Source organism: Ruditapes philippinarum, unplaced genomic scaffold (assembly GCF_026571515.1).
Source record: "Ruditapes philippinarum isolate M1 unplaced genomic scaffold, ASM2657151v2 ctg8078_1_1_1_1, whole genome shotgun sequence".
Classification (NCBI taxonomy): Eukaryota; Metazoa; Mollusca; class Bivalvia; order Venerida; family Veneridae; genus Ruditapes; species Ruditapes philippinarum.
In genome coordinates, this window is record NW_026867041.1 from 85,872 (window position 1) to 113,794 (window position 27,923).

Consider the following 27,923-nt stretch of genomic DNA (forward strand, 5'->3'; position numbering starts at 1 on the left):
GGTTTCGCTTGTGAATTGATATGTTTTGTCAAATTTACAATTTTGTGAAAAAACGTAAGAGCTAGAGCTTAGATATTTGGCTAGTAAGTGTCTACTAAGTTTGTTCAAATTAAAACCCAGGGGTCAAAATTGGCCCCGCCCAAGGGGGTCATTGCTTTTCCATATATGTATATAGAAGAAACCTAAAAAATCTTCTTTTAAAAAACCCAAAGAGCTAGAGCTTAGATTTTTAGCATAAAACATCTTCTAATGGGTCTTTACCAAGTTTGTTCAAATAAATGCCCTGGGGTTAAAATTGGCTCATTATACCCCCACCACAAAATGGGGGGGGGGGGCTATAATGGATTTGCTTTGTCGCGTCGGTCAGTCCGTCTGTCCGTCTCCATTATCCTGTCTGCTCTATAAATCCTATACGAATTGAAGGATTTTCTTCAAACTTGGCTCAAATGTTCACCTCAACAAGGGGATGTGCAGAACCCATGTTGCCCATGTGTCAGTTCAAGGTCACAATTGAAGGTCAAATATCAAACAATCAAATAAAGATAGTATGTTGTGTCCACTCTGTAAGTTCTACACTAATTGAAAGATCTTCTACAATCTTGGCTCATATTTTCCCCTCAACAAGGTTATGTGTAGAACCCATGTTACCCTTTTGCTGGCTTAAGGTCATGGTCACACTTGAAGGTCAAAAATTGACTGAGAAAATATTCTTTAATTTTAACATGTATTTGAATATTTCTGAAACTAGAAAAGATATTTGCTTGAAACTTAAAATATATATGAAGTGTCACAATTAAGATATGCAGGTCAAATTTCATAACTCTGTATTGCATTTTTACAAAGTTATGCCCCTTTTTAAGTCTTCAAATTTACATACAATCAAATATTAGACAATATGTCATATCTGCTCTATAAATCCTATACTACTGGAAGAATTTTCTTCAAACTTTACTCAAATGTTTGTGCCATCTTAAGGTCAAGGTCAAACTTGAAGGTCAAAAATTGACTTAGAAAATGTTCTTAAATTTTAACACGTATTTGAATATTTCAGAAACTAGTACAGGTAACTGCTTGAAACTTAGAATATATAATATTATGAGGTGTCACAAGTAAGATATGCAGGTCAAGTTTCATAACTCTGTATTGCATTTTGACAAAGTTATGCCCCTTTGTAAGTGTTTAAATTTACATACAATCAATACTAGACAATATGTTCAATAACTTGCTTTGGCCTATTGACACTGAACTTGGTGTATGGGTAGCTTATATCAAGAGGCAGTTTGGGATTGCTACCCAGATGTCTGTGATCAAGGTCAATGTCACTGTTACTAAAAATAGAAATTCAGTTTCTGGTCAATTACTTTAGTTTGCTTTGGCCTATTGTCACTAATCTTTGTATATGGGTAACTTATATGAAGAGGCAGCTGGGGATTGCTACCTAGGTGTCTGTGATCTAGGTCAAGGTCACTGTTACTAAAAATGAAAAATTCAGTTTCTGTTCAATAACTTGCTTTGGCCTATTGACACCAAACTTGGTGTATCAAGAGGCAGTTTGGGATTGCTACCAAGATGTCTGTGGTCAATGTCACTGTTACTAAAAATAGAAATTCAGTTTGTGCTCAATTGCTATAGTTTGCTTTGGCCTATTGTCATTAAACTTGGTGTATGGGTAGCTTATATCAAGAGGCAGCTGGTGATTGCTACCTAGGTGTCTGTAATCTAGGTCAAGGTCACTGTTACTAAAAATAGAAATTCAGTTTTCGCTCAATAACTTGTGTTTGCTTTGGCTTATTGTCATTAAACTTGGTGTATGGGTAGCTTATATCAAGAGGCAGCTGGTGATTGCTACAAAGGTGTCTGATCAAGGTCAAGGTCACTGTTATGTAAAATAGAAATTCAGTTTGCCCTCAATAACTTGAGTTTGCTTTAGTCTATTGACACCAAACTTGGTGTACTGGTAGCTTATATCAAGACGCTAATGAGGATAACTATCCAGGTGACTATGATTAAGGTCAATGTCACTCAATTGCTAAAAATAGAAATTCAGTTTCTGCTCAATAACTTAATTGTGACCTATTGACAGCAAATTATATCAGGAGGCAATTTGTGATCGCTACCCACATGTCTGTGATCAAGATCAGTGCCAATGTTGCTAAAAATAGAAATTCAATCCCCGCTTAATAACTTGAGTTTGCTTAGACATATTGACACCGAATTTAGAATGAGGGTAGCTTTAATCAAGACCCAACTTGGTATTGCTACCTAGGTGTCTGTAAACAAGGTCAAGGTTACTGTTGCTTAAAAAATGAAATTCAGTTTTCACATGCTTTTATCTTTTGATGCCAAACTTGCTGTGTGGCAGCTTGGGGTTGCCACTTTGATATCTGGGAGCAAGGTCAAGGTCATTTACTTACAGTAGAACTTTTAGCTTCTACTCAATAACTTCAGTGATTTTTGAACTATTGATTTCTGCCACATCAAAACTTGGTCGTTAAAAACCTGGTTTTGTTGCATTGATCTTTGTCCATGACATAACTCCAAAACGTCAAGGGTAATTAACAAGAAACTGTAGGTAAAAAAATCTTGTTGAGTAGAAGTGCAGTGCAAAAAAACAGTAACTTAGTAACTTGCCTAATGTTGAAGTTATTGCCCTTTGTTTATTTTACACTTTGAACTTTGTCAGGACATAACTCTAAAAAAAAGGGGTATTAACAAGAAACTTTGTAGGTAGATAGATCTCAATGAGTAAAAGGGCAGTGCAAAAGAACCGTAACCCTGCCATGCCTAAAATTGGAGTTACTGCCCTTTGTTTATTTTACACTTGGAACTTTGTCCTGAGGACATAACTCTAAAACGTCAAGGGGTATTAACAAGAAATTTTATAGGTAGATAGATCTCATTGTGTAGACGTGCAGTGCAAAAGAACAATAACTCTGCCTTGCCTTATTATGCTCACCGAAAAATTTTGGGGGAGCATATAGTCGTCGGGTTGTCAGTCAGTCCATCTGTCAGTCCAAATTGGTGTCCTGCCGATAACTTTAATTTTTGAATTATTGCCTTTTGAACTTTGTCCAGGGACATAACTCTGAAACTACAAGAGGTGTATTTTTCTGTGTTTTTCTGTGTCCAAAACCTATTCCGGGAGCATCACCCAGTAGAAACCAGGCTCCTGTTACACTTTGAACTTTTTCTATATATAACTTTTGAACTATGAAAGGTATCAACATGAAACTATATAGGTAGATAGACCTCACTGAAAAGAAATCTCAGGAAGAAAGAACTGATTGCCCTTAAAAGAAGTCATGGAAAACTAATAATCCAAACTTTAATTTATCTTATTGATGTAGGACAAAAAATTTAAAAACATTTGAAAAACATCTATAAACTACTGCATTCTCCCTATGTGCAAAATTATTAACAAAAAAGCATGTTTTCTGACAAACATGTGTCAGGGGTATTAGGCCCTTGTGACAATTTCTAGTTAAATACAACTACAGCATTTAGAATGATGACAATTAAAACATATTTTCACTCATAGAAATGCATACAAAGGTTGTTAGAACACAATGCTGTGTAATTAACGCCCAGTCATACAAGTTGATCAGCATAAGTTGATTGTCAGTCATCTTCGTGGGCAATAAAGGTGTGAAAATATCTCGAGATGGAAGGTGTCAAATTTATTGATGGACTTCAACTTATTTATTGTAAAATGTTCTCGATTAGATACAACATGCTGTAGGATTAGACCTTCATGTATATGAAACTCAAATGGACCTTGACTCATGTTTGACCTTGAAAGTCAAATTGGTTTTTGCTATAACTGGCTGTAAGTTTGTGTTTAATGAACTATTTATTGTCATATTTGGACTAAATAACCCTTTTGACAAAGAGTCCTCCTAAAAGGTTGAACTGACTTTGACCTTTAAATGATCTTGACTATCTAGGTCATGTTATTGAATTTTCGTTAAGTTGTCTTAATTTTGTTATTTATGTACGATTAAATTCATACATGGTCAAAACAATACTTGTGACCAGTGGGACATGTTGACTTATTTAGATATGACCTTGACCTTTAAATGACCTTAATTTTCAAGATCAAATGATTGAATTTTGTCAGTTTATTTATGGAAATGATTCATACTTGGACAAAACATCAAGTCTGACTAGACCAACCTATTAAAAAAAATTTAAAAAGGGAAAAACTAAAGATTAGTTTAAACATTTTATTTGTAATATATTTTGTGTTTTTAGTCCCCTACTGGTTTACCGGAGGGGACTTTAGGTTTACCCTCCGTCCGTCTGTCTGTCAGTCCGTCCGTCCAAAACTGGATCCCGCGATAACTTGAAAAGTACTGAAAATATTTGAATTAAACTTGGTATATGGATAGATGGCAGTATGAAGATTATGCACGTCTTTTTATTTTCTTCCTATGTTGAAAATTCTGGTTGCTATGGCAACAAATAGGCTGAAAATATGTCAAATTTTACACATAATCTGGATCCAGTGATAACGCAAAAAGTACTGGAAATATTTTTATGAAACTTGACATATGGGTAGATGGCAGTCTTGAGATTATGCACGTCTTTTTCTTTTCTTCCTATGTTGAAAATTCTGGTTGCTATGGCAACAAATAAGCTGAAAATATGGCAAATTTTACACATAAACTGGATCCAGTGATAACGCAAAAAGTACTGGAAATATTTTTATGAAACTTGAAATATGGGTAGATGGCAGTTTTGAGATTATGCACGTCTTTTTCTTTTCTTCCTATGTTGAAAACTCTGGTTGCTATGGCAACACATAAACTGAAAATATGGCAAATTTTACACATAAACTGAATCCAGTGATAACTCAAAAAGTACTGGAAATATTTTTATGAAACTTGACATATGGGTAGAAAGCAGTCTTGACATTATGCATGTCTTATCTGTTCTTCCTATTTTGAAAAAATATCTGTTGCCTTGGCAACAAATAGGCTTAAAACATGGCAAATATAACAATATTTGTGATTAGTCAAAAAGAGCTGAATTTTTTTTATGAAATTGCATCTTTAATTCAAGAGTTATCTCCTCTTTAAGAATTTTGCTTTTAAAATGTTATATTTTGGTAACAGGGATGTTTCAAATATTAACTTTAGAGTGTCCTTCAGTCCGTCTGTCTGTCTGTCTGTTCATAAAAACTGTTTCCTGTGATCACTTTTAAAGAACTTTTCCAACAAATTTACTTAAAATAGAGAAAAATTGAAACATAAGTGAATGGCCAATGGCCCTTCAGAATGTTGATGGGGTTCTAACCGGTAGGGGACTTATGGATTGCTTGCAATACTATGATAATTCCTTGTTTAATTTGTGTATCCTTGAAAAAAGGGAACAAAGGGGAAATAAAATTTACTAAACAGTTTCCCACTATACAGTTCTTAAAAGGTCTAAAACACTTCTGAAAGTACAATGCCCAGAGATCAGAAATTTTCAAGGAAGCATCTTCAACAGTTGTGTGAAAAATTATGCAGCTTGGGTCAAAAATGTCCCCACCTTGGGGATTGCTTAGTTTACATAACCTTGTTTCTCGGAAACTACAATGCCTAGAGCCTAGATATTTTGCATGATGCATCACCTTGTGGTCCTGTACAAAAGTTACATAAATCATACCTCTTTTGTTTAAAATGTCCCCATTCCAGGGGTCATTTAGTTAAAAAATTTTAGGAAAATATAGTGCACTCCAGAAACAAAGAGATTGTCGGGACTTCGCATGGTTCCTCGTTATAACCGGGTCTTGTTATAACCTGGACAGAACAAATTGAGAAATCCGACACCGCCGAGCATCATTAATTTCTACTTTCGCTTTCACAAAGAGTAACTGGAGGTAACTCTTTGCACTAAGAAGTTTTTGTTTTATTTAAATATACATGCATATAAATATATCTAGCTATCATTGAATTTAAACAAAACATTTGAAATCACATACGACTTCTAACCGCGTGTATTTTTAGTCCCCTACCGGTTTAACCGGAGGGGACTTTAGGTTTACCCTCCGTCCGTCTGTCCGTCTGTCTGTCCGTCCGTCTGTCTGTCTGTCTGTCAGTCTGTCAGTCCGTCAGTCCGTCCGTCCACAAAACTGGATCCCGCGATAACGCAAAAAGTACTGAAAATATTTTTATGAAACTTGATATATGGATAGATGGCAGTATGGAGATTATGCACGTCTTTTTTTTTTCTTCCTATGTTGAAAATTCTGGTTGCTATGGCAACAAATAGTCTGAAAATATGGCAAATTTAACACATAAACTGGATCCAGTGATATCTCAAAAAGTACTGAAAATATTTTTATGAAACTTGAAATATGGGTAGATGGCAGTCTGGAGATTATGCTCATCTTTTTCTTTTCTTCCTATGTTGAAAATTCTGGTTGCTATGGCAACAAATAGCCTGAATTTCAAGATTTCTGATTTAAATTTTTCAGCTTTTTCACTATATGTTCTTTATTTCTTAAGGTGTTTACTTCAAACTTTAAATATAAGTTTCTGGTCATCAACCACATCATATGTGACAAGGTTTATAACTCTAGCACAAAAAATATCAGTATTACCTCCCTTGAACTTAGATTTTTTAGGGGAAAAAATGTTGTCTTTTTTAAATAACTTCTTTATTTCCTAATGTATCTACTTCAAACTTCATATATATGTTTCTTATTATCACTCGACATTTTTGAGAAGGTTAAATACTCTAGCAAGACTATTTCCAGAATTATGTCCCCTTGAACTTAGATTTTTTTCGAGAAACTGGTATTTTGACTCCAACTTCTTCATTCCTTATAGGATTTACTTTAAAATCCCACATCGTAATAATATGACAAGGTTGTATAAACATAATTTCCTTACTAAGCATGGAAACTTAACACATTACTGTGATATAGACAAACTTATTTTATTATGTTTTGTGGTCGATATTTTCAAATACAGACTTCATCCTCAAATTCATTATAAATGGCAATACACAGGAGTGTATGACAATTAAAGAACTTTTTGAGGGACCGGTAGGGGACTACTGTATTGCCCGCAATACTATCAAATGCTTGTTTTTATAACTATTAACATTTTTAATTTCATTTTCAAAATTCATGCAGTGTATTTATCACCAGCACGGAATAACACTGCAAGAAATCAGCTGCTACATTTCTGCTTATCGCTCATTATTAAAAGTTGTTATCACCTAGAGGACAATTTAGGCCGGAGTGCTGACAGAACAAGGCTGACACATTTGATTGCTTATTCCTCAATAATTGCTTCTGATCTTGTTATAAGTGATATAAAATGAAAGGAAAATAGAAGGAAAAAGGCCGGGACACAGTAGAATGTAATTATAAGCAGTATGTCACTAAAACCGATCTTGTTATAAGTGGAGTAGACTGTACATGTAAGTCTTCATTGCAAAGAGTTTACACATCATTGGCATGTAGTATTGCCTTGTGGATCCCTGCAAAAGTTTAGTAAGTCTTGCCCCTAGGGTAAAAATGGCCCTGCTATAGATGTCACTTAGTTTACATAGTCTTGTGTAGTAAAATTGCCTTTTTGAAAGTACAATGCCCAGAGCTTAATTTTTGGCAGGTAGCTACACTTTATGGTCCTCTAAAAAAGTTTATCACAGCCCTGGTACCAAATTGGTTCAATCCCTTGGGGTACATTAAGTTCATATAGACTAAAATAAACACTTTTAATTAAATAGTTTGTTTTGAATTACAATGCCATGAAGCATTTTGTAGCATACATATGCATGTTTTTTAACAATTACACAGTGTGAAAAATGACTTCATTACTGACTTAAACATTGAATAAGAAGAATTGTTTTAGCTTTTCTAGCAATGTATCTCAGGTGAGCAATCCAGAGCCATCATGGCCCTCTTGTAACTAATAGAGTAACTTTGATTTGTAGGTTTCTGCCCTTGTTACATTGTACATGAGTGAGGAAGATGCAGAGTCTGCAATGGAGGTTTTGTCAGCAGCTGTAAACTGGACTCGCAAACATCAGGTAAGGCAATTGTCCAAGTTAATAAAGAGTCATTATTAAAAAACAGTGTCTAAAACTTCAAGACTATCTTCAGTTTAATTTTGTGTTTCAAGGACTTTATTTCTTTGTGAAGCTCCAGTAATTTTTGGATACAGAATGAGCAAATTTGAGTTATTTTGGCTGCTGAAAATGATTTGCTTTGCATCTTTGTGACCATGATTACCACCACATGTCACCACCTCGTGTCACTGTCACCACCACCACCACATGTCACCACCACCACGTCATTGCCACGTGTCACCACCACCACGTGTCACCACCACTACGTGTCACCATGTGTCAACACCATGTGTCAACACCACGTGTCAACACCACGTGTCACCACCACATGTCACCATGTGTATCTATTTATAGAATTTTCTATTTATAGAATTGCGTGTTTCTATTTTTAGAATTTTCTATTTAAAGAATTGCGTGTTTCTATTTATATATATATATAAAATAGTATATTTAAAGATTTTGTTCAAACATTTCTTTGTTTGCTTTTAGAGAAAGTAAAAAGTCGAGCGTTGCCCCGCCCGGCGGTGGCTCTTGTTGAGTCATGTCTTGGGAATAACTATACAGACTAGGGCTGTCATTGATGGAAAATTTTGTATCGATATATATTGAGAAACAAATATCAATATATCAACTTTGAGAGTAGATACAATGAAACATATTTAAATATGTGCATGCTTGTGTTAGACATTTTACTGACTACAAACTAACATAACAAAAAGTTTGTTATTTTCTGTTATTTTTTGTCGCTGACATTTGAAAACGGAGTTTAAATTTCAAGTTAGCCAAGAAAACTGGAAAAAGGTGACCTCTTATTAGGCAAAATAGAGAGGTATATTCTTCATCTTCCAGTATAGTGAACTAACAGAAATACATAAATTTTAGATTGTCTTGATATTTGAAAGTGTGTATCGATATTGTATCGGATGATGAATATCGATGATATATCGATATTGCGATATTCAATGACAGCCCTAATACAGACTTACATAGAAGAAACAAAAATATTCAAGTTGCCAAGTCTGAAATAATCACCACTGGTGTCTTTTGAGGAAACAATTGTGACCCCATTAGGGCTATTACCCATGATTCATAATTTGAGAGAATATGTTTAACCAGCAGTTTCCTTCATGGACAAAGCCATCTGTCCTATTTAGTAGTTATGTTGCATTTGATCAAAACCTGTCTTTACCTGTTTGTTGTTGTTTTTAGCTCACCTGTCACAAAGTGGCATGGTGAGCTATTGTGATTGCTTTTCATCCGGCGTCAGTCCGGCATCTGTCCTTAAACTTTTACTTTAAACAACATCTCCTCATAAACCGCTTAGCCAGTTTCATCCAAACTTCACAGGAACGTTCCTTTGGTAGTCAACTTTAAAAATTGTTCAAAGAATTTAATTCCATTTAGAACTCTGGTTGCCATGGCAACCGAAAGAAAAAAACCTGATAAAAAATTAAAAAATCTGATAGAAAACCGAAAGAGCTAGAGCTTAAATATTTGGCATGAAACATCGTCTAGTCAGTGTCAAAATTGGCCCCACCCCAGGGGTCATTGATTTTCCTTATTTGTATGTAGTAAAAACTTATATAATCTTCTTTTAAAAAACCCAAAAAGCTACAGCTTAGATATTAAGCATGAAAGATCTTTTAGTAGGTGTCTACCAAGTCTATATACAGGTGAGCGATTTCAGGCCCATCATGGCCTTCTTGTTTTGTTACAGACAAAGTCTGAGGCCATGCAAACCTTGTTGAAAGTGAATACCAACTTCATGTTGAAACATGGAAGTGCTGAGAATGCAATTAAACTCTTGGAAGAATTACGCAAGTAAGTAAAGTGTATACATATATTATTTAGATTCCAGTAAAAAAAATTCTTTCTTGTAAATTTAGCAAAAGTCCAGACATTTGAAAAAGATAGTATTGATTTGATATCTTTCCCAAAGCATCTCTAGAGATTTATCCTTAAAAATCATGTTACAATTAACAAAGTGTCTGCTTTTGTGCTAGAATTTGAATATTCTATCACACTTCACATTATTCCCCTGTCAAACAGGCAGGACAGTCAAGTGCATGCATGGCTTAACAAGGAATGCTACCACTATTACTCTACTATTATCATCATTATTTTTATGCCCCCAAAGGGAGGCATAATATGATTGCAACATCTGTCTGTCCGTCTGTGTGTTCCCACTTCATTCGTGTCCGGACTGTTTTTTCAAAAGAAGATTTTTTTAGTTTTTACTACAGTCAAACGTGTAATAAGCTAGAGGTTACATTTTGAGCATAAAAAATCTTCTTATGGGTATCTACAAAATAAAAGCCTTGAGGTCAAAATTGCGCCCCAGTGGGTCATTGATATTTCTTATATGTACACATCTTTTGAAACTGTTTTTTTCCCTTAGCAATAACAACAGTAATGTTTTACACATGCACTATTTCAGATACAGATATGAAATTTGTGATATCAGTTTTAAGTTTAAATTTTATATCTTACTTTTGTTCATAGATAACAATATTATTTGTTCCTTGTCATGGAGAGTTTTATATTTAGGTGAGAGATTTCAGGGCCAATGGTTAGAAAAAAAATGCATGTATACTATAAAACAATTTAAGAATACATTACATAGTGTAAGAGAAAAGAAGACAAATATGTGATTTATGAAATAAACAGCAAACTCCATGATAAAGAGTGGTTAAACCCTTCAAAACGTTGGAGGTTGATAAAGTTTGTGAAATAGATAGTTACTTATTAATTGTTTCCAGAGTGATTTCACAGGAGGTAGTCCTCTACAAACCTTTTGTAAATGCTTCAAGTCTGATGCATAAGTAGGCCACAGAAGCTAAAAATAGACTTTAAAAATGAAATTTTTAAAAACAATTCTTCTCAGAAACTACAATGCCCTGAGCTTAGATATTTCACCAGTAGCATCACCTTATGGTCCACTACAAAACTTTTATAAATAATGTTCCTAGAGTTAAAATGGCCAGTCCATAGGGTAACTAAGTTTAGATAGGAAAATACATTTTTAAAAGGTCTTTTATGAAACTACATTGCCCAGAGCTTAGATATTTGGCATGTAACATTGCCATGTGGACCTCTATAAAAGGTATGTAAAACATGCCCCTGGGGTCAAAAAGGCCCTGTCCTGGGGGTCACTTAGTTTACAGATGCTTACATTGGAAAATACATTTAAGTCTTCTTTATGTAATTGCAGTGCCCAGAGCTAAGATATTTGACATGTAGCATTGCCAAGTGGACTTCTATATATCATGCCCCTAGGGTCAAAATTGGTCCTGTCCCAGGGGTCAGTTAGTTTATATTGACTTGTAAAAATATCTTAAAAGACTTCTCCTTAAAAACTACAATATCTAGAGCTTAGATATTTAGCATGTAGCATCACCTTGTGGTCCTCTACTAAGGTAAATAAATCATGCTCCTGGGGTCAAAATTACTCCTGCCTAGCGAGTCATTGAATTGATATAGACTTGTATAATAGAAATATCTTAAAAACTTCTAATAAAGACAATGCTGTCAGTTTAAATATTTAGCATGAAGCATCACCTTATAGTTCTGTACAAAAGATATATAAATCATGCCCTATTGGTCAATGTGTCACTTAGTTTCTTATGAACTTGTATTGGAAAATACATCCTTTGTGTAACTACAATACCAAGAGCTTAGATATTTGGCATGTAGCATTCATGATTGCTTAATGGTTATCTACATAAGTTATATAAGTCATGCCCCTGGGGTGAGAAATGGCCACTCTGGAGGGTCACTTAGTTTACATAAACTTGTGTTAAATGTCTTGAAAACCCTCTTCTCTGAAAGTACAATGCCTATAGCTAAAAAATTTGGCGTGTAGAATTATCGTGTGGGCCTTTAAAAAAGTTTTTAAAAAGTCATATCCCTCAGATTAAAATTGGTCCCACCTTGGTGGTCACATAGTTTATGTAGACTTGTATAGATTTAAGTCTATTTTTGTGTAACTTTAATGCCGAGAGCATAGAATGTTTATTATCTTTTAAGAACTTTTGGCAAAGGTAACTCAAGCCTTCTGCAGTAAAAATGCTTGCTAGGTAAACATTCGAAATTATTATTGAAAGATCTTCATCAATTACAGAAATAATCCAAAAGATTCAAAAGTGCTAGCCCAGTTGATTGCAGCCTATTCTAAAGTAGATCCTGCCAAAGCCCAGAAGATAAGTCGGGACCTACCTTCAGTGGATGACATTGCCCAGTCTGTTGATGTTGAAGCTTTAGAGACAGCCTTCAGTTCTCTTGGACCGAAATACATGAAGAAAACACAGAAAGCTGAACCGTCCCCTGGACCGTAAGTTTTTCATATTAATATGTATCTGTATGTTCACGTGTCTGCATCTGTGTGCGTGCACATGCATCTGTTATATAGATAATATAGTGAACTTAAAAGATCTTTTAAAAATAAAACATTAAGAGGCTCATTTCAACCAAACTTGCCAGGACTGTTCCTTGGGTGAAAGGCTTCCAAAGTTGTTCAAAGAATTTAATTCCAAGCACAAATCTAGTTGCCATGGCAACCAAAAGGAATGATAGTGACAATAAAAAAATATCTTCTCCAGAGCCACATGGCCTAGAGTATAATTATTTTGCATGAGGTGTTGTCTTGTGGACCCAGGGCTCCAGATAAGATGCATATATGCGTAAATTACACATGAAAATCACACATTTACACATACAAATAAAATTCCAATAATCAAAAAGGCACAGAAAATTGTGATTACTCAATGAACAATTCTCAAGGGTAACCAAAACCTAGAGTTAAATTGGTGATCACCAATGTGTGAATGTGTTTTGTTGTTTCCCTTAATTTTGCTCTTTCAAAAAATCAAAGAGAAATAGAAAAAATATTATATACTAAACAGTGATGGTGCAATGATCATTTACTATCAGCCCATTTGTGGGACTGTAAGCAAATCGAAGTGTCTGTGTAACAGGAGCGGTCCGATACAGATTAATTACTTGACAATTAAATGATTGTAACTAAGGATTAAATGATTGATGTAACTAATGATTTAGATTTGTGTCAGCCTTCGTAGGTATCATTGATTTGCCGGTAAAATTTTTAACAGCCAAACATATTTAAGAAGATAGGTACAATTGAAAATGATTTTTATGCCACCGCAGCATCTGTGATGTGGTGGCATATAGCGATTCACTTGTGTGTGTGTGTGTGTGTGTGTGTGTGTGTGTGTGTGTGTTTGTATGTACATGTATGAATGTTTGTATGTATGTATGTACATGTATGTATGTTTGTGTGTTCTATAGATTATATAGTGAACTTAAAAAATCTTCTTGTGAAAAACCACTAGTTCAATTTTAACCAAACCTGATTGGGCTTCCAAAGTTGTTCAAAGAATAAAGTTGTCAATAAAGAATTGACAAAGGCTAGAGGTTAGATATTTTGCATGAAACATTGCGTAGTGAATCTGGTTGCCATGGCAACCAAAAGGAATTATAAGAATAAATTTAAAAAATCTTCTTGTAAAGACCCACAAGGCCTTAAAGCATAGATATTTTGCATAAGGCATTGTCTGGTAGACCTCTACAGAGATTGTTCAAATTATAGCCCTGGGGTGAAAATTGGCCCCGCCCCGGGGGTCTTTGTTTTTTACTACATGTACATATAGTAATAACTTAAAATACCTTCTTGTCTGAAGGTACAAGGCTTATAGCTTTGATATTTGGTATATGATATCATCTATAGGTACTCTACCAAAGATGTTCAAATTTTGCCTCTAGCGTCAAAATTACCCCCGCCCCGGGGTCATAGGTTTTCCTTTTATGTACATGTATATAGTAAAATCCTTAAATAATCATCTTCTCGAAATTGACAAAGGCTAGAGGTTAGATATTTTGCATGAAACATTGCGTAGTGAATCTCTAGCAAGATTCTTCAAATTATAGCCCTGGGGTCAAAATTGGCCCCGCCCCGGGGGTCATTGATTTTTCAGTCACTATGTACATATAGTAAAAAATTAAAAATCTTATTGTCTGAAGGTACAAGGCTTAGAGCTTTTATGTTTGTTTTATAATATCAGCCATAGGTCCTCTATCAAAGTTGTTCAAATTTTGCCCCTGGTGTCAAAATTGGCCCTGCCAGGGGGCATTCATTTTCATTATGAACACATAGTAAAAGGAAACTAAAACAAATGTTTTCTGAATTGGAGAAAGCTACAGCTTAGATATTTGACATGAAATGTTGTTTGGTGGACCTGTATATCAAGATTGTTTGAATTAAACCCTTTGACCTACTTTCTTGTCCTTTGATGTACAGCCATGAAATTTGGACTATGTGCACAGTTTTAGTTGTAAAATTAAATTTTGATATCAGGTGATTTTGATGATGTGACCTACATGTACTTTCTTGTCCTTTGATGTGCAGCTATGAATTTTGAACCATGTGCACAGATTAAGATTTAAAGTGAACTTTGATATCAGCTGGCCTAGATTTTGACATGGAATTTTGGCCATGTGAAATAAGGACCTTCACCACCAAATTCATTAGACTCAACTGCATTGATAGATTCCTACTCTGATCTTTTATTTGAATAACAATAGATTTAACCATTTATCTGATAATAAGAATTAGATAGGTCAAAGATCTATGCATTATGGAAATCTTCAATTGTAAAGAATAAAAAAAATTCTGTTCCTACATCAGTGTTGTACATGTATTAATGCAGTGGCATAGCATTTTTCACAAATGCAATCTTGTTAGTCCCCTACTGGTTTAACCGGAGTGGACTTTTAGGATTACCGTCCGTCAGTCTGTCCGTCCACAAAAGTGGATCCCGTGATAACGCAAAAAGTACTGAAAATATTTTTATGAAACTTGATATATAGATAGATGGCAGTATGGAGATTATGCACGTTTTTTTCTTTTCTTCCTATTTTGAAAATTCTGGTTGCTATGGCAACAAATAGTCTGAAAATATGGCAAATTTAACACATTAACTGGATCGAGTGATAGCTCAAAAGTACTGAAAATATTTTTATGAAACTTGAAACATGGGTAGATCAGTCCATCAGTCCGTCCGTCCACAAAACTGGATCCCGCGATAACGCAAAAAGTACTGAAAATATTTTTATGAAACTTGATATATGGATAGATGGCAGTATGGAGATTATGCACATCTTTATCTTTTCTTCCTATGTTGAAAATTTTGGTTGCTATGGCAACAAATAGCCTGAATTTCAAGATTTCTGATTTAAATTTTTCAGCTTTTTCACTATAAGTTCTTTATTTCTTAAGGTGTTTACTTCAAACTTTAAATATAAGTTTCTGGTCATCAACCACATCATATGTGACAAGGTTTACAACTCTAGCACAAAAATTATCAGTATTACCTCCCTTGAACTTAGAATTTTTATGAAAAAAAATGTTGTCTTTTTAGCTCACCTGAGCTTGCTCAGGGTGAGCTTTTAGGATCGGTGAATGTCCGTCGTCCGTCCACAATTGCTTGTGAACACTCTAGCGGTCGCATTTTTGCCTCAATCATCATCAAACTTGGTCAGGATGCTTATCTAGTTGAAAGCTCGGATGAGCTCGAACATGGCTCATCTCGGATGAAAAACTAGGTCACAAGAGCTAAAAATAGAAAAACCTTGTGAACACTCTAGGGGTCACATTTTTGACCCAATCATCATCAAACTTGGTCAGGATGTTTGTCTAGGTGACAGCTTGGATGAGTTCGAACATGGGTCATCTCGGATGAAAAAGTAGGTCACAGGAGCTATAAATAGAAAAACCTTGTGAACACTCTAGTGGTCACATTTTTGAACCAATCATCATCAAACTTGGTCAGAATGCTTGTCTAGTCAATTGCTTGTATGAGTTCGAACATGGGTCATCTCTGATGAAAAACTAGGTCACAGGAGCTAAATATAGAAAAACCTTGTGAACACTCTAGTGGTCACATTTTTGACCCAATCATCATCAAACTTTGTCAGGATGCTTGTTTAGATAATAGCTCAGATGAGTTCGAAATATGGGTCATCTCGGATGAAAAACTAGGTCACCAGAGCTATAAATAGAAAAACCTTGTTAACACTCTAGCGGTCACATTTTTGCATCAATCATCATCAAACTTGGTCAGGATGCTTATCTAGTTGATAGCTTGGATGAGTTCGAACATGGGTCATCTCGAATGAAAAAGTAGGTCACTTGAGCTAAAAATAGAAAAACCTTGTTAACACTCTAGCAGCACATTTTTGCATCAATCATCATTAAACTTGGTCAAGATGCTTGTCTAGGTGATAGCTCGGATGAGTTCGAACATGGGTCATCTTGGATGAAAAAGAAGGTCACCGGAGCTAAAAATAGAAAAACCTTGTTAACACTCTAGCAGTCACATTTTGCATCAGTCATCATCAAACTTGGTCAAGATGTTTGTCTAGGTGATAGCTCGGATGAGTTTGAACATGGGTCATCTCGGATGAAAAAGTAGGTCGCCGGAGCTAAAAATAGAAAAACCTTGTTAACACTCTAGCGGTCACATTTTTGCATCAATCATCATCAAACTTGATCAAGATGCTTGTCTAGGTGATAGCTCGGATGAGTTTGAACATGGGTCATCTTGGATGAAAAACTAGGTCACAGGAGCTAAAAATAGAAAAACCTTGTTAACACTCTAGTGGTCACAATATTGACTCAATTGTCATCAAACTTGGTCAGGAAACTTGTCTAGGTCATTGCTGGGAATAAATCGAACATGGGACATCTCGGATGAAAAACTAGGTCACAGGAGCTAAAAATAGAAAAATCTTGTTAACACTCTAGTTGCTTCTGTTTTGATCCAAGTATCCTGGAAATTGGTCTGAAAGTTTGTTTTGATGATTTCTAGGTCAAGTTTGAATATGTGTCACCTGGGTAAAAAACTAGGTGGCACTGCTCAAATATGGATAATCCTTGTTAACACTGTAGTGGTCACATTTTTGACTCACCTGTCATGAGACTTGGTCAGAATGCTTGTCTAGGTAATTGTTTGGATGAGTTTGATAAGTCAGGTGAGCGATCTAAGGTCATCATGGCCCTCTTGTTTAAATAACTTCTTTATTTCCTAATGTATCTACTTCAAACTTCATATATATGTTTCTTATTATCACTCAACATTTTTGAGAAGGTTAAATACTCTAGCAAGACTATTTCCAGAATTATGTCCCCCTTGAACTTAGATTTTTTTCGAGAAATTGGTATTTTTTACTCCAACTTCTTCATTCCTTATAGGATTTACTTTAAAATCCCACATCGTAATAATATGACTAGGTTGTATAAACATAATTTTCTTACCAGGCAGGGAAACTTTACACATAACTGTGATATAGACAAACTTAGAACTCAAAAGATTTAAGTTCATTCATTCACTGGTAAAATTGAATGGCCAATGGCCCATCAGAATGTTGCTGGGGTTCTAACGGGTAGGGGACTTATGGATTGCTTGCAATACTATGATAATTGCTTGTTTCCTGTAATATAGGGCTGTTTTTTTTTTAGAAAAACATGCCATATACTTGCTGATTAGTTACATTCACAACCTTTGTGAAAACAAAACAAAAAACACGGTGCCAGATTACTATAAATCTCTGATCAATAATTTTCATTTTAACACATTTAATTAATTTAAGATTTTGCTTATGCAATTACAAAGAATAGATATTTCTTATGTATATTATATGTAGCAGCAAAATTAATTCAAAATAACACTATCAATACTAAAAAGAAAGGAGATTTTTTTATGAAATTGTACTGAATTTCAGATAAACTTTATTTCTAATATGTAATTATTGGTTGAAAACAAAAAGAAAAGAATGTAAAATAAATAATAATTATAGCACTTTTGGTGACTTATCTTTATTTTTGGGAGACATATGTTTTTGCCTTCGCGGTCTCTCCATCCGTCTGTCAGTCAGCACTACCGAATAGGGATATGGGGCCATCTAACTGTAAACAGAACAAAAGAGAACAATAGAGTTCATTTTGTAACAATAGATTTAGGGGTCATTGGCCCTCTATTAACCCATTACAGCATGAGCATTTTGTGAAAATTGGCTATTTTCATTGAAAAGTCTCCTGTTATAGTTCAAATTGCTATAAAACTATAAAAGTGTTCATGGCCGAGTGGTTAAGGTCGTTGACTTCAAACCACTTGCCCCTCACCGCTTTAAATGGGTTCAAATCCCGACAGGGACTTTGGATTCTTTTATGTGAGGAAGCTATCCAGCTAGCTTACGGAACATCCGTGGTTCTACTTAGGTGCCTGTTCGTGCCGGGAATAATGCATGGAAGGGCACCTGAGGTCTTCCTCCACCAGTAAAGCTGGGACGTCACGATATGACCTATACTGTGTCGATGTGACGTAAAACCCAATCAAACAAAAGCTTCAAATTCAATACTAATCAAACTTGGCACAAATGTTGACTGGACCATTGCCTTTGTAATGACATGCTCTGTCTTAAATTTCCTGTTACCATGGCAACGAGGAGATATCTCAAAATTGCCAAATTTAATCACTATTTTGTATTGATTTTTTCCATCAAAATTGGTTTCAAAGTGCTGCAACTTCTCAATGGATTGAGATAGAGTCAAAGGCTTTTCAGCATTGGTTACACCTTACCTCACGATCAACCTGGGGTAATTTTTAGCCTGTCACAAGTCCAAAAATTACTTAGCGATGAGGGTGGGTGGTCCCCCAAACAGAAGTGGGCACATCCCCCTTCTGGCAACCCCCTCATGTATCTATGGATAGGGGGCAGCACCGAAAAAGTGGTCACTTTTTTAAACAACATTTCTCAAACAAAAACAAGAACTGTCGGAGGACAGTAACGCTGGACTATTCAAAAAGTTGTCACAAATGTGTTTCATTGAGTTTCATAAGGTTATAATGCTTACCTATATGAAAACATAAAATTGTCCGAAAAGGTACAAAGGCTTGTTATTAAGATGTTTTATCGAGTAAATCACTGCTTTATTATTATGAATGCATAAAATTGTCCCAATAAAGGCACAAAACCCTTCAGTAGTTCTAGAGATACTAGCTTACAAGCAAAAACTTTACGAAGAATTTCTAAGTCCAAAAAGGGGCATAACTACAGTGTAACATCCGAATTCCGGAACTTCTGAAATCCGGAAACTTCTAAAAACCGAACAATTTTTTCGGTCCTGATTTTTTTCCTTCCATTTTCTATTAATATAATACTTCTGAATTCCGGAACTTCTAAATTCTGAATTCCGGACGATATTTTCGTAAAATTAGAGTCAAATCAATGCAATTTTACCTCCAAAATCCGGAAATATCCAAAGGTGTGAAATACATTGTAAATCGAGCAGGAAGATTAAATCTCCCTATCGATTGTTTACTAATTAGCGGTGATCGTGTAATTTGACACGCGTTAAAATCACAAACTGTGAAATGGTATGTTTGAAGTGATGCGGTTAATTAAAGTAATTTATGGCGGTCAGTTAAATTGAAGTGTTTATTAGCGGATTAAATGACAATTAATTGGGACAATGTATGCATCAAACGTCTTTAGGGATTTTATTGCATTTGATTGATTTTTATACAAGTATCATTATTATAAAGTATTAAAAGTATTATAAGTGTTAAATATTTTCTTTTCCTTCACATCTTTATCTTGATTAAAAGACTATTATATATGATATTACAGTAATGGCCACATTTTCCTTGACATTTAGTGGCTTAGTCTTGTCCACATTTTCATAAACCTCTGAATTCCGGAAACCTCTGAAATCCGAACTTTTTGACAAGTCCCAAGGGTGTTCGGTTTTCAGAAGTTACACTGTATGAAAAAAACAAATCAAGAGTTATATAGGACTTGTGCCAATTATGTTAGATAATCACAGAGAACAAGTGTGTGAAGTTTCAATCCATTCCCTTCAGTAGTTATGGAGATACCAGCTTACAAGCAAAAACTTTACCAAGAATTTCAAAGTCCAAAAAGGGGCATAATTATGAAAAAAAACAAATCAAGAGTTATATAGGACTTGTGCCAATCATGTTAGATAATCACAGAAAACATGTGTGTGAAGTTTCAATCCAATCCCTTGAGTAGTTATGGAGATACCAGCTTACACCACAGGGACGCCGACAAATGGGTGACTGCATTAGCTCGATTATTCTGCGAATAGTCGAGCTAACAAGTGTTGGGGGCCTAAATAAGGCGTTTTTTCACCATTTGAGACAACAAAAAGGGGGGGGGGTGAAAAAGGCGTTAAAAGGCATGTATATCGGGTAATGGGTTAAACAATAGAAAATAACGAAAGAAATGGCCCCTTATTCCATTTTGGCCTGAGGTCCGTCCGCTCTAACGGGACAGTAATAAAGTGACTAGAGAGACAATAGGTAACTTATCTTTCTCTTTTATGTTATTCATTCCGTGAATGCTGTTATTTGGCTATTTTCTTTTGTGTGGCTAAAAAGAACAATAGAACATTAAGACTCCTGTTACAACGTCGGTCCTTCTGGTTGTCCGAACTTTACAGGAGTGATCACTGGCATGTTCCCCCTCACTGCACAAAATGGCCGACAGAGCTAAAAATCAAAAAATCTTGTCAAGCTTTCACAGGTCAAAATACTGGTGGGATTTCAACCAAACTTTACAGAAGTGATGAGTACCATCTCTAGTTGTACACATCTACAGCACATTCTGTTTTGCTGCACAAAATGGCTGCCAGACCTTAAAATAGAAAAATCTTGTCTGGCCTTCACAGGTCAAACTACTTGTGTGATTTCAACCAAACTTTACAGGAGTGATCAGTACCATACCCAGTTGTTCACAATAATGACATGTTCTGCTTTGCTGCACAAAATTGCCACCAGAGCTAAAAATACAAAAATCTTGTCCGGCCTTTACAGGTCAAAATTCTGGTGGGATTTCAACCAAACTTTACAGCAGTAATCAGTACCATCCGTAGTTGTGCACATCACTGGCACGTTCCCCTTCACTGCAGAAAATGGTCGCCAGAGCTAAAAATAGAAAAATCTTGTCCAGCCTTCACTGGTCAAACTACTAGTGGGTTTTCAACCAAACTTTACAGGAGTGATCAGTACCATCAGTAATTGTGCACATCACCGGCATGTTCCGCTTCACTGCACAAAATAGCTGCCAGGGCTAAAAATAGAAAAATCTTTTCTTGCCTTCACAGGTCATACTACTGATGGGATTTCAACCAAACTTTACAGGAGTGATCAGTATTGCCATATTGTGGGCAGTCTTTCTTCAAAGGAAGAAAAACCAATATCATAAGTTGCAGAAAGTTTAGCCAATGACTACCACTGAATTTTTGAATTGCTGAATTTTAAAAGTTTTAAATGAGAACACATTTTCATTTGCCAAAAAATATTACTTGTAATTTATGTTAAAGCTTAGATATTTTGCATGAAGCATGCCTTGTTGACATCCACAAAATTTATATAAATCATGCTCTGACAAGGTGTCAGTTTGTCCCTGCACCACTGAGTCACATAGATAGAAAAACTATTCATCAGGCTTCGCGAAAGTTGCCGGACTGTCGGACATGTCCGGCAAAAATCAGGCCGGTCCGATATTTTTTTTCGGAGTTCCGGACCTTATGTCCGGTACGAATACCGGGATATATCCAAGACCGATCAAGACCGAAGTTTCTCCCTTGAATAAAAAAATGTAAACCGAGTTTTGATTCGCCGTTTCATTATAAGTGTCCAATCAAATTCTAGATACATACGACTGTCAATAACCAAAATGTCGATGTTATTATCCCCCGCCGATGGAATCGGGAGGGGGATATAGTTTTGGCGTTGTCCGTCCGTCTGTCCATCCATCCATCCGTCCGTTCGAATTTCGTTTCCGGAGTAGTTCTCTGCAACTACTGGCTGGAATTCAACGAAACTTTATGGGAATCATCAATATCAAGAGGAGATGCGCATCTGACCGTCCGTTCGTCCGTCCGTCCATCCGTCCGAATTTCGTTTCCGGAGTAGTTCTCTGCAACTACTGGCTGGAATTCAACGAAACTTTATGGGAATCATCAATATCTAGAGGAGATGCGCATATCATCGGCTTGTTCCGGTCAGACCCTTTAACTCAGAGTTATGGCCCTTGATTAGTTATGCAGTATGCATATGGAGTAAAAATCGTTTCCGCGCTACTTCTCTGCAACTACTGGCTGGAATTCAACGAAACTTTATGGGAACCTTCAATACCAAGAGGAGATGCGCATGTCGTAGGCTTGTTCGGGTCAGACACTTTAACTCAGAGTTATGGCCCTTGATTAGTTATGAAATATGCATATGGAGTAAAAATTATTTCCGGAGTAGTTCTCTGCAACTACTGGCTGGAATTCAACGAAACTTTATGGGAATCATCAATATCAAGAGGAGATGCGCATATCGTCAGCTTGTTCCGGTCAGACCCTTTAACTCAGAGTTATAGCCTTTGATTAGTTATGTAGTATGCATATAGAGTAAAAATCGTTTCCGCACTACTTCTCTGCAAGTAGTGGCTGGAATTCAACAAAACTTTATGGGAACCTTCAATACCAAGAGGAGATGCGCATATCATCGGCTTGTTCCGGTCAGACACTTTAACTCAGAGTTATGGCCCTTGATTAGTTATGCAGTATCTATATAGAAAAATATTTGTTTCCTCGCTACTTCTCTGCTACCACCGGCTGGAATTCAATGAAACTTTATGGGATACTAAGAGGAGATGTGCATATAGTCGCCTTGTTCCAGTCAGATACTTATAACTCAGATTTATGGCCCTTGATTAGTTATGTAGTATGCATACATCTCATTGGCATTTCCAGATTTTACTATTTAACACAAAGTTATGGCTCTGTTATTTCCCTGAATATTTATCAAGTTCAAAGAATATTACTGTTTATGCCATGATTAATATATAAATAAAGCCTTATGTATTCAGTTGTTGTGTTAATAATAACCAGCACTCGGCGAGGGATATAAATTCAACGAATTAGCTTGTTACATTATTACGCTGGCGCTACGCCCGGCAAAAATCGTAAACTAACCAATGAAGAAAAAAAAGCGAAACAAAAGGAATACGAGTCCAGGCGCCCGCCGAGAATTTGTGGGTAAATGGAAAAATGGCCGCTTTGATCATGAATGTTTTGATTTCCAGACAGAGTCCATCAATCTGGATAAACTAATGTTTTATTTAAGGGAATAAAATTGTGTTGCAAATCTTTAAAAGTTGTTATGTCTTTAAAAAAAACACAAAGGTATTACCAGTTATTACCAGTTATGTCTTTAAAAAAAACACAAAGGTATTACCATATACATATATTTGAAAAAAAAATTCGATCAGACAAAAGTTCTTTCGGTCAGACAAGAATTGAAAGTTTGTCTGACCGAATGTCAGGCAAATTTTTCAGCAGTTTCGCGAAGCCTGTTTTCATGTATGTATTCTTTTATAATGTTAATAATTCCAGTTTATAGTTATTTGGCATGTATCATTACATAGAAGAACCCTGCAGTTATTCCAAAAATCATTTCACTGATATTAAAAAATGGCTGTGCCCATTTAGTTGGTGGGGAGATTGGTAGGTTTTGCACAGTTTACATGTAAACAGGTTTATATAGTATATATGTTTTGAAAGTCTTTTCTTCAAACCTACAACATGCAGAGCATAGATTTGCATGTATCATCACATTTTAAAAGTAGAATTATCAGTTTTATAGAAATAAAGAACATAAGATGGATGTTTTGATGGTATAAATGTAATGGAAGGTAATAAAACAGGAGTAAATTATTTGTAAGCATAGCATTTTTAGCTCGACTATTCGATAAGAATAAGTAGAGCTATTGTAGTCACCCGAGCGTCGGCGTCGGCGTAACCACTTATGTTAAAGTTTTTGTAATAGTTCAAATATTTTCAAAGTCCATTGACATATGGCTTTGAAACTTGCACACTTGTTCACCATCATGACCCCAACCTGTAGACAGGAGGAGGTAACTCTATCAAGCATTTTGACAGAATTATGCCCCTTTTTCGACTTAGAATTTATGTTAAAGTTTTTGTAATAGTTCAAATATTTTCAAAGTCCATTGACATATGGCTTTGAAACTTTACACACTTGTTCACCATCATGACCCCAACCTGTAGACAGGAGGAGGTAACTCTATCAAGCATTTTGACAGAATTATGCCCCTTTTTCGACTTAGAATTTTTGTTAAAGTTTTTGTAATAGTTCAAATATTTTCAAAGTCCATTGACATCATGGCTTTGAAACTTTGCACACTTGTTCACCATCATGACCCCAACCTGTAGACAGGAGGAGGTAACTCTATCAAGCACTTTGACAGAATTATGCCCCTTTTTTGACTAAGAATTTACCCTAAAGTTTCTGTTATACCTCAAATATTTTCAAAGTCCATGGACATATGGCTTTGAAACTTTGCACACTTGTTCACCCTCATCACCCCAACCTGTAAACTGTATCAAGCATTTTGTTTTTACTATCAAGCACTAAGAAAAGTCCAGCGTTGCTGTCCTACCGACAGCTCTTGTTGATTTTAGGTTATTTTTAGGCATAATATTTTGTGCTTTGGAATTTCAAGTATAATATTCTTTATATGTTTCTTTGAATTTTAATCATTTAAAAACCAACATTATTGTTGTTTTGTACAAATAATGAACATTATAAAGATGGATGTTTTGTTATAAATGTTAAGGAAGGTAATAAAAAAGAAGAAAATTATTTGTAAGCATAGCATTTTGATTATTTTTGTGCCCCCACTTTAGGGGGGATGGGCATTTAGATTTACCCTTGTCTGTCTGTCCATCATTTTGTCCGTCCGTTCGCTCTCTTTTGTGTCGCATGTAACTCAAAAAGTATTTGACTTAAGAGTCATGAAACTTAACAGGAATGTTGATAAGCATGTGCAGTTGTGCCCCTGGGAATTTTCGTGTGGACTTATTTAGTATTTTAAGAGTTATTGCCCTTAACTTAGTAAAATTTTGCAATTTTCAACTTGTGTCGCACGTAACTCGAAAAGGATTTGAGTCATGAAACTACAGGAATGTTGATCAGCATGTTGATCCCTAATACGTTTCCGGCCCATAACTTGTTATTTGAAATCGGATTTTACAACTATTTCACAGAAATGATAACCATATTGAGACGACTTGTCGCGCGCAACATTTGGTTTGCTACCTTGAAGGTCAAGGTCACAGCATGACCTTGCAGCAAAAACGTGTCCGGCTCATAACTCTGTTATTTGAAGTTGGATTTTACAACTATTTCACAGAAATGATCACCGTATTAAAATGAAGTGTCATGAGCAACATTTAGGTTGCTACCTTGAAGGTCAAGGTCACAGCATGACCTTGCAGCAAAATCGTGTCGGGCCCATAACTGTTATTTGAAGTTTGATTTTACAACTATTTCACAGAAATGATCACTGTATTAAAATGAAGTGTCGCGCGCAACATTTAGATTGCTACCTTGAAGGTCAAGGTCACAGCATGACCTTGCAGCAAAATCGTGGCCGGCCCATAACTTTGTTATTTGAAGTTGGATTTAACACAGAAATGATCACCATATGTCCGATGTGTCACACGCAACATTTTGGTCGCTACCTTAAAGGTCAATGTCACAGCATGATCTTGCAGCAAAATCGTGTCCGGCCCATAACTTTGTTATTTCAAGTTGGATTTTACAACTATACTGAAACAAAAAAGAAACTTTCTCCAAGTTTGAATGTAGATATGCTAGTACAGTTTTTCATTCCTTTTGAAACTCGGTTTTTACGTTGAATAAACATATCGGGCTTTAATACGGGGATTTGCTGACCGATTTTGCAAACAAAACGAATTTTACAAGCTACTTCATGTACATATGTGTGTACATCTCAATGGTACCGTTGAACAACTGGCACATACTTGGGAAAGTTGCTTTTTTGGTTCAGTATATTTCACAGAAATGATCACCATATTGAGAGGACGTGTTGTGCGCAACATTTGGGTCGCTACCTTGAAGGTCAAGGTCACAGCATGACTTTGCAGCAAAATCGTGTCCGGCCCATAATTTCGTTATTTGAAGTTGGATTTTACAACTATTTCACAGAAATGATCACCATATTGAGACTACATGTCGCACACAACATTTGGGTTGTTTTTCACTTTGAACTTGTCTGTGACATAACTCTGATACTACAGGAGGTATACCTTCCTTTGTCCAAAACCTATTTGGGAAGCATCACCCGGTTCTACCGGCTCTTGTTTAGTATTTTTAGAGTTATTGCCCTTTTCTTAGTAAAATTTTTCAATCTTCAACTTGTGTCGCATGTAACTCAAAAAGGATTTGACCTAGAGTCATGAAACTTTTCAGGAATGTGATTGGCATAAGTAGTTGTGCACCTGGGTTTTTCATGTGAATTTATGTAGTATTTTTAGAGTTATTGCCCTTGACTTAGTAAAAATTTGCATAACATTTGACATTTTCCATAAATAATTTATTACAGATCTGGTGACACAGCTGCTCTTATACAAAAAAAGAAGAAGAAGAAAAAGAAGAGTATGTGTATTTATTGTATTATTATGTTTTTATCTTTTTATATGGAGATAAGTTGGAATACTTTGACTTCCTCATATATAAATTAATTAATTGTTTGTAATAATACTAAAATCTCAAGCAATTTGACAGTGTAAGCTTGAGGGTCAATTAAATTGCATGTAGAAGGGATGATCCAAAATGACATAGGCTTTTATTTATGCTCCCCGAAAAGTTTCGGGGGAGCATATAGTCGCCGCCTTGTCCGTCCGTCCGCACTCACAGGACAGTAGTTATGTGGCTAGAGAAACAATAGGTAACTGTTCTTTCTCTTTGATGTCATTCATTCCGTAATGCTTTTATGTGGCTATTTTCTTTTGTGTGGCTAAAAAGAACAATAGAGAGAACAATAGAGTAGCCACATAATTACTGTCCTGTGAGAACGTCCGTCTTTCCGTCCGTCCGTCCGCACTCACAGGACAATAATTATGTGGCTAGAGGGACAATAGGTAACTGTTCTTTCTCTTTTATGTCATTCATTCCGTAATGCTTTTATGTGGCTATTTTCTTTTGTGTGGCTAAAAAGAACAATAAAGAGAACAATAGAGTAGCCACATTATTACTCTCCTGTTAAAACGTCCGTCCGTCCCCTTTTCTTGTCCGGATCATAACTTTGAAACAACAAGAGGTATCAACATGAAACTTTGTAGGTAGATAGATCTCATTGAGTAGGTGTGCAGTGCACAAGAACCGTAACTCTTCCTTGCTTAATTTTTGAATTATTCCCCTTTGTTTATTTTTACACTTTGAACTTTGTCCGGGACATAACTCTAAATGTATAAGAGGTATCAACATGAAACTTTGTAGGTAGATAGATCTCATTGAGTAGGTGTGCAGTGCACAAGAACCGTAACTCTGCCTTGCCTAATTTTTGAATTATTCCCCTTTGTTTATTTTTACACTTTGAACTTTGTCCGGGACATAACTCTAAATGTATAAGAGGTATCAACATGAAACTTTGTAGGTAGATAGACCTCATTGAGTAGGTGTGCGGTGAACAAGAACTGTAACTCTGCCATGCCTAATTTTTGAATTATTCCCCTTTGTTTATTTTACACTTTGAATTTTGTCCAGGACATAACTAAAACTGTAATAGGTATCAACATGAAACTTTGTAGGTAAATAGACCTCATTGAGTAGGTGTGCAGTGAACAAGAACCGTAACTCTGCTATGCCTAATTTTTGAATTATCCCCCTTTGTTTATTTTTACACTTTAAACTTTGTCCGGGACATAACTCTAAATGTATAAG

At 35.7% G+C, this 27,923-nt stretch overlaps 1 protein-coding gene and 1 long non-coding RNA gene across 2 annotated transcripts in view; both read left to right on the top strand.

Annotated features, from left to right (window-relative positions):
* LOC132734608 (signal recognition particle subunit SRP72-like) overlaps positions 1–26,737 on the top strand; it is a 75,699-nt gene extending 48,962 nt beyond the window's left edge. The window contains exons 13-16 of the mRNA XM_060721402.1: positions 7,930–8,025; positions 9,782–9,885; positions 12,185–12,394; positions 26,584–26,737. Of these exons, the coding sequence (XP_060577385.1) occupies positions 7,930–8,025; positions 9,782–9,885; positions 12,185–12,394; positions 26,584–26,722 (549 nt within the window). The 3' untranslated portion in view covers positions 26,723–26,737. The remainder of the gene's footprint in view (positions 1–7,929; positions 8,026–9,781; positions 9,886–12,184; positions 12,395–26,583) is intronic.
* Positions 20,596–24,137, top strand: LOC132734610 (uncharacterized). Its single transcript, XR_009626345.1, has 2 exons — positions 20,596–23,338; positions 23,384–24,137. It is a non-coding gene; the product is annotated as an uncharacterized LOC132734610 (long non-coding RNA).
* Positions 26,738–27,923: the final 1,186 nt, after the last annotated feature.